Here is a 15,261-nt window from a genome sequence, read left to right as displayed (position 1 = left end):
GACAAAAAGAAATATCAGGGTTTGATTCACATTGAAATTTGAGAGGCCTATATTTAAGTACAGAAGTTGATGCAGCAAGTATTTAGATTAAAGGTTTTCTCTTGACACAGATTACCTGTGGCCAGTTGGAAGCTTTGCTTCTTTTTTGGCCATTTCCATTCAATTCAATTGTCTTCTGCGTATTGGGGTCCCCCCCAAAACAGTGTCAAAAAACAATGCCATAAAAGTTGGGCGAAGTTGAACCATTATTAGACACTGCAGATAAAGTAGGGTTGTTTAGGTTGACCTTGAGAGGAAGAAAGGTTTGCATTTGCCTAGATCTTATGAATCCTGAATAAGATCCAGAGCAATTCATCAGATGCTTCTGTTTATTTGATCTCTTAAACTTGTGATTAATGCTATATATGCCTAGTTTTATTCAGTAACATGGTATTATATGGTACAATACGTGGGACACAATTTACATATGTGCTTGAAATATGCGATTGGTTATGTAAACATCGATTTGTGCAACAATAAATAATTCTGCCAACGTTATTCTGATAATCGTAGTAATTTTATTAAACCCATCATAAATTTATTACAGCACATACTGAAATAAATTCAAGATTTAGCTCCCATATCTAAAAATTGCTTTGGCACATATTGCAATGTTCATGAATGGACGTGAATTAGGGTTTTGGTCATTCTCTAACCCGATACAGCCCTGCAACTCTGTACGCAGGTATTAAGGTCTCAACATTGTTCTTGCCCCTGACCCTGTAGAGTGGCTCCCCAACCTTGAACGTCTGTTCTTCGGATTCAAAACTGCTAACCTTGTCGTGCCCGGTAAGATGCAATTTCTTGTGGTGGCCTGCTTGTGTCGATGGAGCACATATGACAAGAGCCACTAGCAGCATTGCTAGGACCTTGACGAACATGTTCTTGATCAAGGGACCCATGTTAAGTTGGTTTAAGAAATTGTGTTTTTTCTAGGTTGAAGCTCAAGAAGAAATTGACAAAAAAAGGTGGGGGGTTGAAGCTCAACAGGGGCTGTCCTTGATTATTTTCTGAATGTGACTTAAAATTGGATGGTGTTTTTATATATAGCTGTTTTGGTTACTATAACATTCCACTGGTTGAAATGGATGGTAGAGATTAAACTTGTGAGAATGAGTTTGGTTTTTTAGGGTTATTTTGTGCTAGAAGTTTGTGGCCATGGTTTCTAGAACGATGGAGTGCCCTTGGTACTGGTCGTTGGTGGAGCGGTTAATTAAAAGAGTAAATATCTTAGTCAAAACTTTATAGTTATTATAGTAAATTAGTTAGTCGTTTTTAGTGATCAAAAACCAACTTCATTTCTAGGACATCTAGACCCCACATTTGGTCAGTAATAAGGTAATTTCTCACCCATAAAATTTGAGGAGGCTGACTGATAAAACTTCTGATCTCCAATAACAACAGTTCAAAAGTGGTGGGGTGTAATACTTATAATTTCTTTTTGTCCCAATGCACATGGATACAAAAGCATAGTTAGTAAATACAGAACGAGATAAATTCGAATAAAAAATGTACGTATATTATTCAGCACTTGTTAAAAAAGAATTATTACATTAAGGTTCACGCATGAATGATTGACAATTGTGCATATATGAAAACGAAACCTGTTGTCATCAATTATCTAATCATATCCTTCCATCCAATTAAATTGACAACTTAATATTAATCCCTGAAAAAACGCATTACACATGCGATATGACTTGGAAAAAAGAAAGGAACAATATTGCTGACAAAAAGGTAAACAACAAAAGTTTCGACTAAGAAAGTTAACGGGGTCTAGCTCAGTGAAAAAAGACTTTGATTTGCAGACCACTGATATCAGTTTCGAACTCCATGACACATTTATACTCATTATCTTATAATTTAGACTATCATTTATATTAATTATTAAAAAAAAGTTTGACAAAAGAACTATTGGACAACTTCGGACCAAAAAGAACAGAACTATTGGACTGAAAATTTGCCCCAACCCATTTCTCAAATGGTCTAAAAAGGGCAAGCCCGTGATTGGAGTCCGACCCTAGAACACACACACTGATACCAGTTGGTTCTTCCATTTGGATCATCCTCTCGTCGCAACTCATACCCATTGCTCTAAACAATTGGGCTTAGCCCTCTCTCTCTCTCTCTCTCTCTCTCTCTCTGAACTCACTGTGTTCCTCCCTTTCTCGGCAATCTTCATCACGTCGCTGCTTAATCTCGATCAGGTAACCCTATTTCTCTCTCGCTTTCACACACAGAGAGGCGTGTGTATGCATATTCCTGTTTTTTCGTGAGTGAGATCTCGGCAGCGAATGCAGTTGCCGTACAGGGCCTTGTAAACTTCATTTGTGAATCAAAATCATGTTACTGTAATAGGGTTCGTGCTCATTTTGGTTGGAATTCTCATAACCAAAGCTAGAGCATAATATGGTAGTTTATTTGAATTTTAGGGAGCTTATATTAGATGATAATGTTTTGCTCTGCTTGTTTCTGAAGCCTTAAATCAAAGATTGAGTTATTATTTGATGACTTTTTTGTTTTTTTGTTTTTTTTTTTCTGGGTTTTTGTAGTTTCCATTTTTACATGCCAATTGGATTGTTTGTCATTTGTGGTATCTTATAAATGAGTTCCCACTGTGTGCCTATGCACGTATATGTGGTCTTTAAGTTTTTAACCGTATATCTGAGGATCATTAGGGGCAACACCACATCAGTTTCGCTTTTGGGTTTTTGGGGAAACGGGGCTTCTGGGTGTATTGACCAGTCCAGATAGTATAATTTCAAGTTGCATGGTGAGGAAAAAAGTGGTTCTTCTTCTCAAATATTCGTAGCTTCTGTGGTGAAACTGAAGTGAAATTTTGCACCGATGAGATTACGGTGGTTTGGAAGTTAAATAAAGCAATTTGGTGATCTGGATTTATTTTATTGCAGTTCTGTTAGGTTTTTCAAGGTTTTTTTAAAAAAAAAATAAGTTCTTCACCATATATGGTCTTTTTCTTGGGTGTTTTGGGCGTTAATTAACCATGCAATGCCCTGTTATGTAGGTTTCTGTCAGTCAGTACAAGTAGGGAGATGGATCACCATGAGGAGGAATCCCGTGCTGGGGGTGAACCTCATGGGAAGCAAGATGATGAGGTATGTGACTGGCATCTGTCACTTTTAGAAATCCGTAGTTATTTGTTCATTGTTCTTTTTGTTGCCAAATCTTGGAGCATGTATGAGATGGAACTTTGTGGGCAACTAATAAGCCACAAACTTAATTTGAAATAAGAGGAGTTTCTTAGACTTGGCCTATAAGTTGTGGTTTGAGATCCTATTGTACTTGATAAGTATATTATATTGTTTCTCAGTTGAGTGAAGGCAGAACACTTGTTAAAATAATATAGTATACGAAAAGTTGAAAATGAAGTTTACAGTTTGGTTGCTTGTAAGCTTTCTTGGAAACTTGTATGTCTTTTAGAAGTGATTTTGGTAGGGTAGTTATTGCTTCTTTTTTGCAGGAAGCTGCTGCTCGGCTTGAGGAAATCAAGAAATCAATTGAGGCAAAGATGGCTCTTCGTCAAAGCAATTTGAACCCTGAGAGGCCTGGTCAGATGATAACAGTATTCTAGTATTTTGTATGCAAATGAATGATTAACTAATTTTTAATTTATTAAATGAGTGAAAACCTTCGTATATGGAAAGAAAGTTGTGTAAACTTGCAAAAGCATCATGCCTAATGACAAAACGCAAATAGAGAAATGATGACTGGTACTTTTTCCAAGTGTTCTCCTTTGCTGCATCTAAATTATACTAAGACTTGATCCTAGAAATAATTGGGGCTGACAACATATTCCTTTTCGAAGTACTTGAGGTCCTCCACATGGATTTTTTATAGCTGCTTAGTCCAATCCAAAGTCATGCTCTACATTACATATCTAATAATCTATGAAGTATTGATACTTTTTCGTGCCTTTATCTTTTAAGTTTTTCTGTGCTGACATGTTTATTTTGTCATCTCTTTTATATTTTGTTTCAAAATAATCACAAGGCTAACAAAAGAAAAACCATATTGAAAGCTAGTTGACATGTATGATTGCTGCATGAACTGGAAAATAAGACAGTTTGTTCTAATTCCAGACACAGGATTTCTTAGGACACTGGATTCTAGCATTAAGCGCAACACAGCGGTTATTAAAAAACTGAAGCAGATTAATGAAGAGCAGCGGGAAGGGCTGATGGATGACTTGAGAGGTGTCAACCTAAGCAAATTTGTCAGTGAAGCTGTTACTGCTATTTGTGATGCCAAACTTAGATCATCAGACATACAAGCAGCAGTTCAGGTTGCTGTTATGGATTTGAGTTGAAATTTATAAAGCACTTATCTTTGTTTTTCCCCTTTTCCTGTATTTAATTAGTAGTTTTAGTTAATAAAGTTCTTTGGGTTATTTATCCATGATTCTACTTACAACATATTAGTCTGGATTTTCTATGGTGAATGATTAGCTAATGCTTTTGCAATGTGAGTTGGCTTGAGAAACAATATGATTATTTCCAGATCTTACATTTCTAGACTTACATAAACTTCAAGTTATGGACTTTTGTATTTGTGGGTTCCAAAATGCTGATCTGGATCTTCTTTCGTATTCAAGAATAGACGATGGCACTTGCTGAAATGACATGCTGTATGATAGTCAAATGCTTGGTACTATTTTTGCTGTAATGGATGCTGAGCTATCTTGTCACTTTGTTGTGTCTAGTTTTTTGGTCTTTGAATAGGAGATATGCTGCCTCACGACTTCAACAATTTGAGGCAGTTATTTGTATTGGTTTTCAAGGTTCCTGCTTCTCATTCTGTTGTCTCATATGCATCCATTTAGATATCTCTGGGTATTTGGTGTTTTTCCTATTCTAATATTTAGAACAAATTCTGGATACAGTTGATGGTTTGCTGATGTCAACTAGTGTGATATTTTTGCCCTCGAAAAAAACCCTAGTGGGATGCTTTATCATATAGGTCTCTACTGGAAAAAAAAAATGGTGACAATTTTCAGCTAGTATGTAATGTTGATGGCTTTTGCAGTAATTAAATTTTCATAGAAAAAAGAGAAAGATACACTTCTGCCAAATGTGCTGTATGTTTGAGCCAGTATGCATACCTGCTAGCTTCTTCTGTCTATTTTATATGGCATAATTGACATTACTGAATGCAGTATTTATGGGTAACACCAATGTGTTTTACACTTTTCTAACACATCTTTTTGTCAAAGATCTGCTCTCTGCTTCATCAAAGATACAAAGACTTCTCCCCAAGCCTACTTCAAGGTCTTTTGAAAATCTTCTTTCCTGGAAAGTCTGGGGATGACTTAGACGTGGACAAGAACCTGAGGGCCATGAAGAAGCGAAGCACTTTGAAACTCCTTTTGGAACTTTTCTTTGTTGGAGTCATAGAAGATGGTGGTATTTTTGTGAATATCATTAAGGATCTTACCAGTGGAGAACACTTAAAGGATCGGGATACTACTCAAACAAATTTGACTCTTCTTGCTAGTTTTGCTCGGCAGGGAAGAATGTTTATTAACCTTCCACTCTCTGGGCCAGAAATTCACGAAGAGGTATGAATCTCTTTGGTCTGTTTCATTATTTAGGACATCTTTCACATTTCACTATTTTTCTGCTTGTCTTGTATGGCTTTCCATTAAACTGATTTTTGTGGCATCATATAGGCACGGGTTGTGATCTTTTGTAATTACCATGTGATGTTACTTCTTATTTGGTGGCTCCATGTTGACGAGAATCCCATATATTAGTGTGAATATGTTTATTTATTTATTCATTTGATTGGTGTTTAATCTGTTTCAAGAGTACTTGCTACCTTCTATTCTATAGTGCCTATCCTGACATTTTGCCACAGTTTTTTAAGGGCCTTAATATCACAACAGAGCATAAGAAATTCTTCAGGAAGGCATTTCAAACATATTATGATGCTGCAGCAGAACTACTTCAATCCGAGCATACTGTAAGAGTTCTACGGCCTTGCTTAAGATAGTTTTACTTTTCTCTCTTTCTTTCTGGGTGTAGGGGGTGAGATCCTGATTTTGCACCTTATTGTACCTGCTTGTTATACATCTGCTTTATCTTTGTTGGACTGAGCTTCTAATTTAATTTCTTGCTAATGATTTATCTTTCCTTAACTCAGTAGTGGAATACTGGTTCTGGTTGTAATTAATGCATTTTCTTGATACTGTTAGTCACTTCGCCAAATGGAGCACGAAAATTCTAAAATCCTTAATGCTAAAGGAGAGCTCAGTGATGAAAATGTCTCTTCATATGAGAAACTGCGGAAATCTTATGAACAATTGTACCGCAATGTCTCATCGTAAGTTGCTTTACTTTTTTGCTCTCATTATTGGTGTGTAGAAATCTGCTGGTGACCAGGTCTGTTCGGTTTGGCAATGTTAGGATGCGTAGTCTTCTATGTTACATTGGATCCAGGATCCTGTTTTTAAACTTTGCATACTTCAATTATGAGAGCTCAACTTAACTGTATTGATCTTGTATGATCACTGCCTTGGCCCCCTCTTTCATAGAATTATCATAAAGCAAAAGCCCGCATGGTTCTCAAAAAATAATGTCAAGAACATAGGATCAAATGCATCAGAAAATACAAGTATATTTAATTTTGTCATAAAATCATAGAGGAAGGTTTATTTTATTTATTGGACAAGTAACTAGCTTTCTTAAACCACTCAAAAGTATGCATTAGCTAGGTGCTTGCTATTTAAACTTAAAAATCCTCTACCCATTACAAGAAAACAATATGAGCAAACTAAAACCAAAGAGAATAGCTAAGAAATTTAACAGCAACATAGGTGAAAACGCATGCGTAGCTGAGAAAGAAAGAATCTAATTGCAACATCTGGAGTGTACTTTCGTCAGATGCTCTGCTTTCTTCAATTTGAGTCACAGCGACCGCCAAATACTTCTAATGGGGTTTTCTTATCTTTAGATTTTTTTTTTTTTTTACTTCTATAGGTAAACAATGCTTCCAGTATTCTGCCCTGTTCAACTGTTGTTAGCTTTGGCCCACTTATGGTACAAATTATTTTTTCTCACAGTTTAGCAGAAGCACTTGATATGCAGCCTCCAGTAATGCCAGAGGATGGTCATACAACTAGGGTTACTAGTGGAGAGGATACTTCATCTCCAGCTGTTGGAAAGGACTCTTCTGTACTTGAAGCCATATGGGATGATGAAGATACAAGGGCTTTCTACGAGTGCTTACCAGATCTTAGGTTTGCTTCAGTTGAATGAGATTTATCTTTCACTAGCCAAATGAGGAAAAAACAAACTCTTTTATATGATATTTGTTTGTCAGTCGTTATAATTCTCATAGTTAATTGACCTGAAATGTAGTAAGTTGTTATCTGTATGTTCTTACCAGAGCATTTGTTCCAGCGGTATTATTGGGAGAAGCGGAGAAAAGCAATGATCAATCTGCAAAGACTCAAGAACAACCAACTGTAAGGAATCAAATCTCTGCATTTTCTGTACAGGCTCTTCTTATATCCTGAGTTAGATATATAACTGTAGCAAAGATAGCTGGTCTCTCCTGCGCCTTACCCTCTCCTTCTCTTAGTGATCACTTAACATTTTCACATTAGCGCTGAAACTCTGCGTTACCCCCAACTAAATGTTGAATGTCAATATTTGTTTCACTACTTATTTCCAACATTAATGATCGATACTTCCCTTGTAACAAGATTGTTCTGCTTGGTTCTGGACCGACCAGCATAACTAATTAGGATTTCCTCAGCATGCTGAAATAGTGGGAATTAGACTCTTGTCATGAATTTGTTTGTTTCACTGAAGTGGGTCCTTTAGAGCTAGATATATATTTCTGCAATCTTTCTCCTGATTCATCTCCTGTTTTCACAGTGACATAAGATTTTGCGGCTTCAGTTAGATCCTTAATCCTTGTTTTAAGAAGCATCCATTTAACACTCTTAAGGTTACATGCCCTCAGTCTTCGGTTCATATTTTGTTGACCAATCCTTCCTAAGAGACATCTTTCGGACAATATATATGATGGGAAATCTGCTCTCTTTGCAAGAATAAGATTCATGTTTAGTCTTGTAACAATTTATGCTTGTATTTATCTACTCAGATGAACATTTTTTTAATTTTCATTATTAAGGAGCCCACACTTGAATCAGACCAAAGTCAACAGACTACAGAAGATGCTGGAGAGGCATCTGCAGATTTTGGTGCTTTACAGGAGGGCAAAAGCATAGAGAAAGGGAAGGACAAGGAAGAAAAGGATAAGGAGAAGATTAGAGATCCGGACAAAGAGAAGGGCGATAGAAAAGGAGAGAACGAGAAAGAGAAACTTAAAAGCATCGAAGGGACAAATTTGGATGCTTTACTGCAAAGGCTTCCTGGTTGCGTGAGCCGTGATCTTATTGATCAGTTGACTGTAATTATACCTGTCTGAGCTTTACTACTGTTCTCTCTCTCTCTCTCTCTCTCTCTCTCTCTCTCTCTCTCTCATTTGGTTATCTGTCGTTATGATTCACATTGAAGATATTTTGTATATTTTCAGGTAGAGTTTTGTTATTTAAATTCAAAAGCAAATCGGAAAAAGCTTGTGAGGGCAGTGTTCAATGTCCCCAGGACATCATTGGAACTACTACCTTACTATTCACGCATGGTTGCCACACTGTCAACTTGTATGAAGGATGTATCTTCCATGCTCCTTGCAATGCTGGAAGAAGAGTTCAACTTCTTAATTAATAAAAAGGTCAGTTTTGCATGCAACGTGTTTTGTTGAAAATAGGAACGGTTAGTTGTTCTATAGGAATCACTTTCATTTTGAGAAGTTCATGATTTTCATATCGAATTGTAATTTTCTGCAGGATCAAATGAACATTGAAACAAAGATTAGGAACATTAGATTTATTGGAGAACTCTGCAAGTTTAAAATCGCACCAGCTGGTCTTGTCTTTAGTTGTTTGAAGGTAATATGCACGGAACAGAATTGATGCATAGGTTCTACTAAACTTGTGCATTACTGATAATATCTTTAGTATCTTGTATATCAGCTGTAATATGTTTGTCAGTACGGTCTCTAGACTGTGCTTGGGCTTGTGCTTGGAGAAGGGTTTTCCTTACCTTTTCTTTCTTTTACCTTTTTATACGCCTCTGTTGGGGTTGCTGGAAATATTATTATATGCTTTGCCTACAGATTTCAACATGTATTTTGTAAATTTGTATCAATTTTTTTACCTTTTGGTGGCAGGAGAGTCCATGAAATGGGCATGTCTTTCTGAAGTCGGCTTTTTTGCTCTCATTTTCATAACTTGTCTATTTAAATGTAACTTTCTATGTAGTGAATCAGGATTTAAAAGATTGGTTGAAGTATTGTCCATGCTGTTATTGAGATTTAAGATTACAATTTTCATTTTTGTTGGGGCATTTAATTTGTGAGCTGTTTGCTTAGAAGTTTAATGCTATCTTATTGCCAGGCTTGTTTAGATGATTTCACTCATCATAACATTGATGTTGCTTGCAATCTTCTTGAGACTTGCGGGCGTTTTCTGTATCGGTCTCCTGAAACTACTGTGCGGATGGCTAACATGTTGGAAATATTAATGCGTTTGAAGAATGTAAAAAATTTAGATCCTCGGCACAACACCCTTGTTGAAAATGCTTACTACCTGTGCAAACCGCCTGAGAGATCCGCACGAGTCACTAAAGTCCGTCCTCCATTGCATCAGGTGTAAATCATTTTCTAGGTTAAACTCTTCCTCTTCAAAATTTATTTTTGATATATCCAACATCAGAATTAACCTTTTGTTTATTTATTGTCTTTTTCAGTATATAAGAAAGTTGCTATTCTCAGATCTCGATAAGTCTACAATAGAGCATGTGCTCAGGCAACTGCGTAAACTACCATGGGGTGAATGTGAGCCATATCTTTTAAAATGCTTTATGAAGGTTCACAAAGGGAAGTATGGCCAGATCCACTTGATTGCTTCACTGACTGCTGGTCTGAGTCGCTACCATGATCAGTTTGCTGTATCTGTTGTTGACGAGGTCATTTCTTTAATTCCAAAAATCTTTTTGTTGGATTTTATTTTCCATGGTAGATATGATCTTACTCGTAATGGCTGCCCCTTGCATTAGATTTGTCAACCTCCAGAGGCTCAAAGTGTGGGAAGTGGGTTTAGGGGAAGGGAAGGGATATCCTCTTGCTACAGCCTAGAATACAGATAAAAAAATCACTAATTGATCATTTATTTAAAATCAAGATCATTCAAACTCATTCTTTTGTTCCTTTTCTTTTTTATTGAGTGGTGAGCTGGTTGCCATAATAAGTTTTATATAACAGTAAGTGATATGCTGTTAGATACTCATTAGTATTGGCATACTATATCAAATTTAAAGTCAACCAAACCTCGAGGTTTAATATACAATTTCATGATTTGTCTGCCTCATATTTTATTTAAATGGTAATCGTTCTTGCTATTACAGCAATGATACTAGGGAAAGGATAAAGGAGAAAGAAAAGGAGGTATGGGGGAGAGTTTTTAGCAATCCAATTGTTAGCATATGTAATCCATGATACAGTCCATAAACAGTTTTTAACTTCCTATTTAAAGTATTTAAAAACAAATTGGACCATTTGTCTCGGCGTATAAACTTTAAACCATTTGCATCATCAACCCCCACCCCGACCCCTCCCTCCAATACCAATAGAAAAAGAGAGGGAAGAAATGAATATACATTAACATTTCTCAGAGATGAACTGTGCTTGTGTGTGCAAATTCAAATATTTCTAATTTGTCTACGCAGTGATTCTCACTGCTATATCCTTACTTTCAGGTTTTAGAGGAGATCAGGCTTGGCCTAGAATTAAATGAGTATGGGATGCAGCAAAGAAGGATTGCCCATATGCGATTCTTAGGAGAGCTATACAACTATGAGCATGTAGATTCTTCTGTTATTTTTGAGACTCTTTACTTGATTCTTGTCTTTGGCCATGGCACACAAGAGGTATGAATTTTATTTGTTTATTTCCGTAAACATCTCTGATATAATTGATAGGACTTGAGAATATTGCTTAGGCTTTTCTGACAAAGCGTGGCTTAGGCTTTCTCCAGATGAAAGCATCATATTGCATATTTCTTTTCATATCACGCTGTGTTTGTTTGAAAGTTCTGATATGATAAGTCTTTTATCTTAGTATTTTTTTAAACTAATTTAATCATACCACAGTACATTTATATTCAATGCTAGGTTTGTCTTGATAGCTATATACTAAAAGTAGAGGTGTATTAATTAAATGCATTTTTTGAAATATTGCAGTACCACTGGACATCTTTCCAATATTAAAATTTTAATTCTATAATAGCGAGCGTGTCCCTGATTATAATGTGAAGGTTTGGGTACTAAAAAATGAAATCTGCAATTAGTATATAACACATTGCTCATTACTCATGTTTATTCATGATTGTATAGTTTATGATTTTTAAATGCGTATTTGTCCTCCGGCTTTCATCTGTATGATATTGTAATGTACAAACTATTTAACTGGTTGGTGGCCCCGAGGATATTGAACTGGTTGGTTCTTATTTAAGGGCTGCCCAATACTATTTATGTGCACAAATACTTGCATCAATGGATGTTTTCATACATTATATGCAATCTTTTGATTTAAGGCATAGCTAAAATGGCCTCTCTTTTTTTAATCATTTCTTCTCTTTTCCTATAAAATCAGAAGTTATTTAAATCTCCTAGATATATGAGAATCTTCTTTGTTTGGTCATACTTTCTTTTTCTGTGATAGCAGCAAGATGTACTGGATCCACCAGAAGATTGTTTCCGCATTAGGATGGTTATTACTCTTCTGGAGACCTGTGGCCACTACTTTGACCGAGGCTCTTCCAAGAGGAAGCTTGATCGATTCTTGATGCACTTCCAGAGATATATACTAAGCAAAGGAGTACTCCCACTGGATGTTGAATTTGACATACAGGTCAGTGTGGCACATATTATTCAACCCCACCGTCATGTGGCTCCCTCTTACCTCTTTAGTTGAGGCGTGAAAGTATAGAATAACCTTTTTATTTTCTGCTTTAGCTAATGAAAAACATGGAATAAATAGTTTAGGATTCTAAGGTAATCTGACCTCTTATCTCTTTTTCATCTCTTACATACTGTTCTGTATCTTTAATTGAAACACACTATTCCAAAATCAATATTATCTGTAATGTAAACAAGATAAATATTACTCTTTATCTTTCTATACTCATGTAGTAAAGCACTTGCAGGACTTATTTGCAGAACTACGCCCCAACATGACCCGATACTCATCCATTGACGAAGTAAATGCAGCTCTAGTAGAACTTGAGGAGCATGATCGTACTGTCTCCACTGACAAGGCCAATAATGAGAAGCACTCCGACACTGAAAAGCCTTCAAGGAGGACCACCTCCAACAAAAAGTCTCTGAATGGTACTGAGGAAAATGGTGTAAGGCATGGAGACCCTGGAGATAGTGACAGTGATTCAGGAAGTGGCACCATTGATCCAGATGGACATGACGAAGAAGAATTAGATGAAGAGAATCATGGTGATGGATCTGACAGTGAAGAGGAGGATGATGATGGGGGTGGACCTGCATCTGATGAGGATGATGAAGTCCATGTCAGACAGAAGGTTGCAGAGCTGGATCCTCAGGAAGAAGCAAATTTTGAGCTAGATCTCAAAGCTGTTATGCAGGTAAGATGTAGATTATTGTTGTGTATGCTCTTGCACAATGTTTTTATTTATGTTTGTCGTGCTTAGCACATTCTAAATCAATGGATTCATGGTCGCTAAATCTTGCATTCTTATTTTCCCTGTTGGTTTGGCACTGATTTTGCGCATGATGTTATCATGCTGAAGGGTTACAAGTAAGACAGTTTTTTTCACCCATTCTAAAATTTATGAACACAGGAAAGCATGGAGCAACGCAGGCTAGAGCTGCGAGGCCGACCTGCATTAAATATGACGATACCAATGAATGTGTTTGAGGGTTCCATCAAGGATCATCATGGAAGAGGGGTTGGAGGGGAAAGTGGAGATGAGGCGTTGGATGAAGAGTCTGGAGGAAGCAAGGAGGTGCAGGTGAAAGTTCTTGTGAAGCGTGGTAACAAACAACAAACAAAACAGATGTACATCCCTCGGGATTGCTCGCTTATACAGAGTACGAAACAGAAAGAAGCAGCAGAGCTTGAAGAGAAACAAGACATCAAGAGGCTGGTTTTGGAGTATAATGATAGAGAAGAGGAGGAGCTTAATGGATTGGGGAACCAAACTTTGAACTATATGCAGAGTGGGGGCAACAGAGTTGCTGGCCGTGGCAGTAATTGGGAAGGAACTAGTGGTAGAGGTGGTGGAACACGTCATAGATATCATGGTTATTCAGGTGGGGGGGTTTATTACAGCCGGAAAAAGTAAGAGAAAAAAAAGGGGTGATTTTACAAAGCTGTAAAGCCAAAAACGCCTCCATCGTGGGAGTTCCCTCATTTTGGAGATGTGGTTCGTTTCTTTTCAAATCCGTGCTTGTAAGCCCAACAATGATTTCAAGAGACGTTCCTATCCGATGGAGAAGCCATGCCCTTTTGGGACATTTGCATTTGACCCAGACGATTTCCTTATACTGCAAGATTATATGTTTTGTGCTCTTGTTAGAAGATAGTTCAGTTGTGAAGAAATAACCGATAGACGGTATAGCTAACCAGGAACCAAGACAGCAATGCAGAAGAAAAGGTGGTGGTGTGATATACTTGAGGTGCTGATCTGCAGAATATGCCATTGGTTCGCCATAAATTAGATCTTACATTTAGTGTTAGAACTTGGATGTTGTGTCACCCTGCGTGTACATTTGTCAATAGGACGTAAAAGATTTGATTTTGATGCACACTCTGCTGTGGGTTCTTTTTGTACCTGGAATCTGATTATTATATATTGCTTTCTGTATTTAGTTGTATGATCCTTGTACGTGCCATACTGAACTTAGAGCTCTCTTGCTTATACAGAAATGGTAAAAATGGAGTCTTACTAAGACCACTTTGGCAGAACTTTTTTTCTTTTCTTTTCCAAACAATAAAGTCACACACCAAGACAAGATTGCGGGTGGTATCAGCACACTAATTGATGTAGTATATGGGTGAATTGAGTATTTAGGTAATTTGGCGGAAGCGAAAAGGAAAACTTAGAGAACAAGCTAGAAACTAATGGCAGGATTAAAAAATTGCCAGATTAAATGATTTCCTCTTTCCACTCTTTCTTTTGTAAACCGTAACGGGCTTTGACAAAGATGTGCTAATCACAAGTGGGTGTGTGAAGTCTGAATTATGTGGAGAACCAATAGCATTTGAGTCATCTGCTCTGTCAATTTCATGTTTTCATCTGATCACTTTCTACCAGGTCAATTTGGTCACTCTGCTGCTGCAAAATCGAACATGGTTTAACAAATTCCGAATTGAAATTCTTTGCTTCAATCTCTCATTTTCTACTCTTCATTATTATCTTAATGGTCCACACCAATGCTTTTATGATTGTTAATTATTCTTTGCCTCTCTTGGGGCTCTAACTAACTCTTTCCTTTGCAATTTCCTTTACCTTCCTCTGTTTCAACTTTACTACAATTTCTATAAAATCAAAGATGGCTCATTTTCTTATCAAGATGCCTTGGGACAATCCTGACTTTGAATGAACAAAGACCCTTGTAAAGAACCACGTTAGAAACTAATGGAAGACTCCGCCAGCCAGGCAAAAAAAGAAGAAGACATGAATAAAGATTTAAAGGAAACCAATTAATGAGTTCAAAAGAAAAGTTATTTTCCTTAACAAGTGGAATTTGATCCCTAAATTGTTGAACCTAATTTAAAAAACGGATCTAGCAACATACATGGGCTTAGTCAAGTTGGCTAGCTTCCCACTCTGGACCCGAGTTTAAATCCCCCTCCCGTAGCAATTCAAACTCTATCATTGATAAAAGCTACAAGTAGCCTTTTTAAGATGGGGTTGGTTTTACAACTCTACTACAATTAAGATCTTGGAGATAGGAGCAATGTGGCCTTGTTAGTTGGAGATCTAATCCCTCAAATGAAGGAAATCTTTCCTATCAAAAAAGAAAAGCCTAGAAGCAAATTTATTTTATTGTTTGGAATTTGGTTCTCCAAAGTCTTTATGCCTTATGGCCAAAACCAATA

The 15,261-nt window shown here is 36.9% G+C and overlaps 1 protein-coding gene across 3 annotated transcripts; it reads left to right on the top strand.

Moving 5' to 3' along the window:
- The first annotated feature begins 2,105 nt into the window (after positions 1–2,105).
- On the top strand, positions 2,106–14,033 carry LOC103332422 (regulator of nonsense transcripts UPF2). 3 transcript variants are annotated; one of them, XM_008235161.3, is made up of 18 exons: positions 2,106–2,246; positions 3,065–3,155; positions 3,521–3,608; positions 4,140–4,342; positions 5,270–5,614; positions 5,914–6,018; positions 6,251–6,378; positions 7,118–7,294; positions 7,444–7,522; positions 8,197–8,475; positions 8,602–8,799; positions 8,915–9,016; positions 9,524–9,775; positions 9,876–10,094; positions 10,884–11,054; positions 11,851–12,036; positions 12,332–12,781; positions 12,998–14,033. In XM_008235161.3, exons 2-18 carry the CDS (start codon positions 3,093–3,095, stop codon positions 13,499–13,501), a joined length of 3,549 nt encoding a protein of 1,182 aa, XP_008233383.2. In that variant the 5' UTR covers positions 2,106–2,246; positions 3,065–3,092; the 3' UTR covers positions 13,502–14,033. The 3 variants fall into 3 exon arrangements, with proteins under 3 accessions (XP_008233383.2, XP_008233384.2, XP_016650166.2); XM_008235162.3 differs by having other exon boundaries at positions 2,245–2,451; XM_016794680.2 differs by lacking the exon at positions 2,106–2,246 and adding an exon at positions 2,380–2,398.
- The last annotated feature ends 1,228 nt before the right edge of the window (positions 14,034–15,261 follow it).

The sequence above is a fragment of the Prunus mume genome, linkage group LG5 (genome assembly GCF_029339155.1).
Source record: "Prunus mume cultivar Tortuosa linkage group LG5, ASM2933915v1, whole genome shotgun sequence".
Taxonomy (NCBI): domain Eukaryota; kingdom Viridiplantae; phylum Streptophyta; class Magnoliopsida; order Rosales; family Rosaceae; genus Prunus; species Prunus mume.
This window is presented reverse-complemented; position numbering and strand designations above follow the sequence as displayed.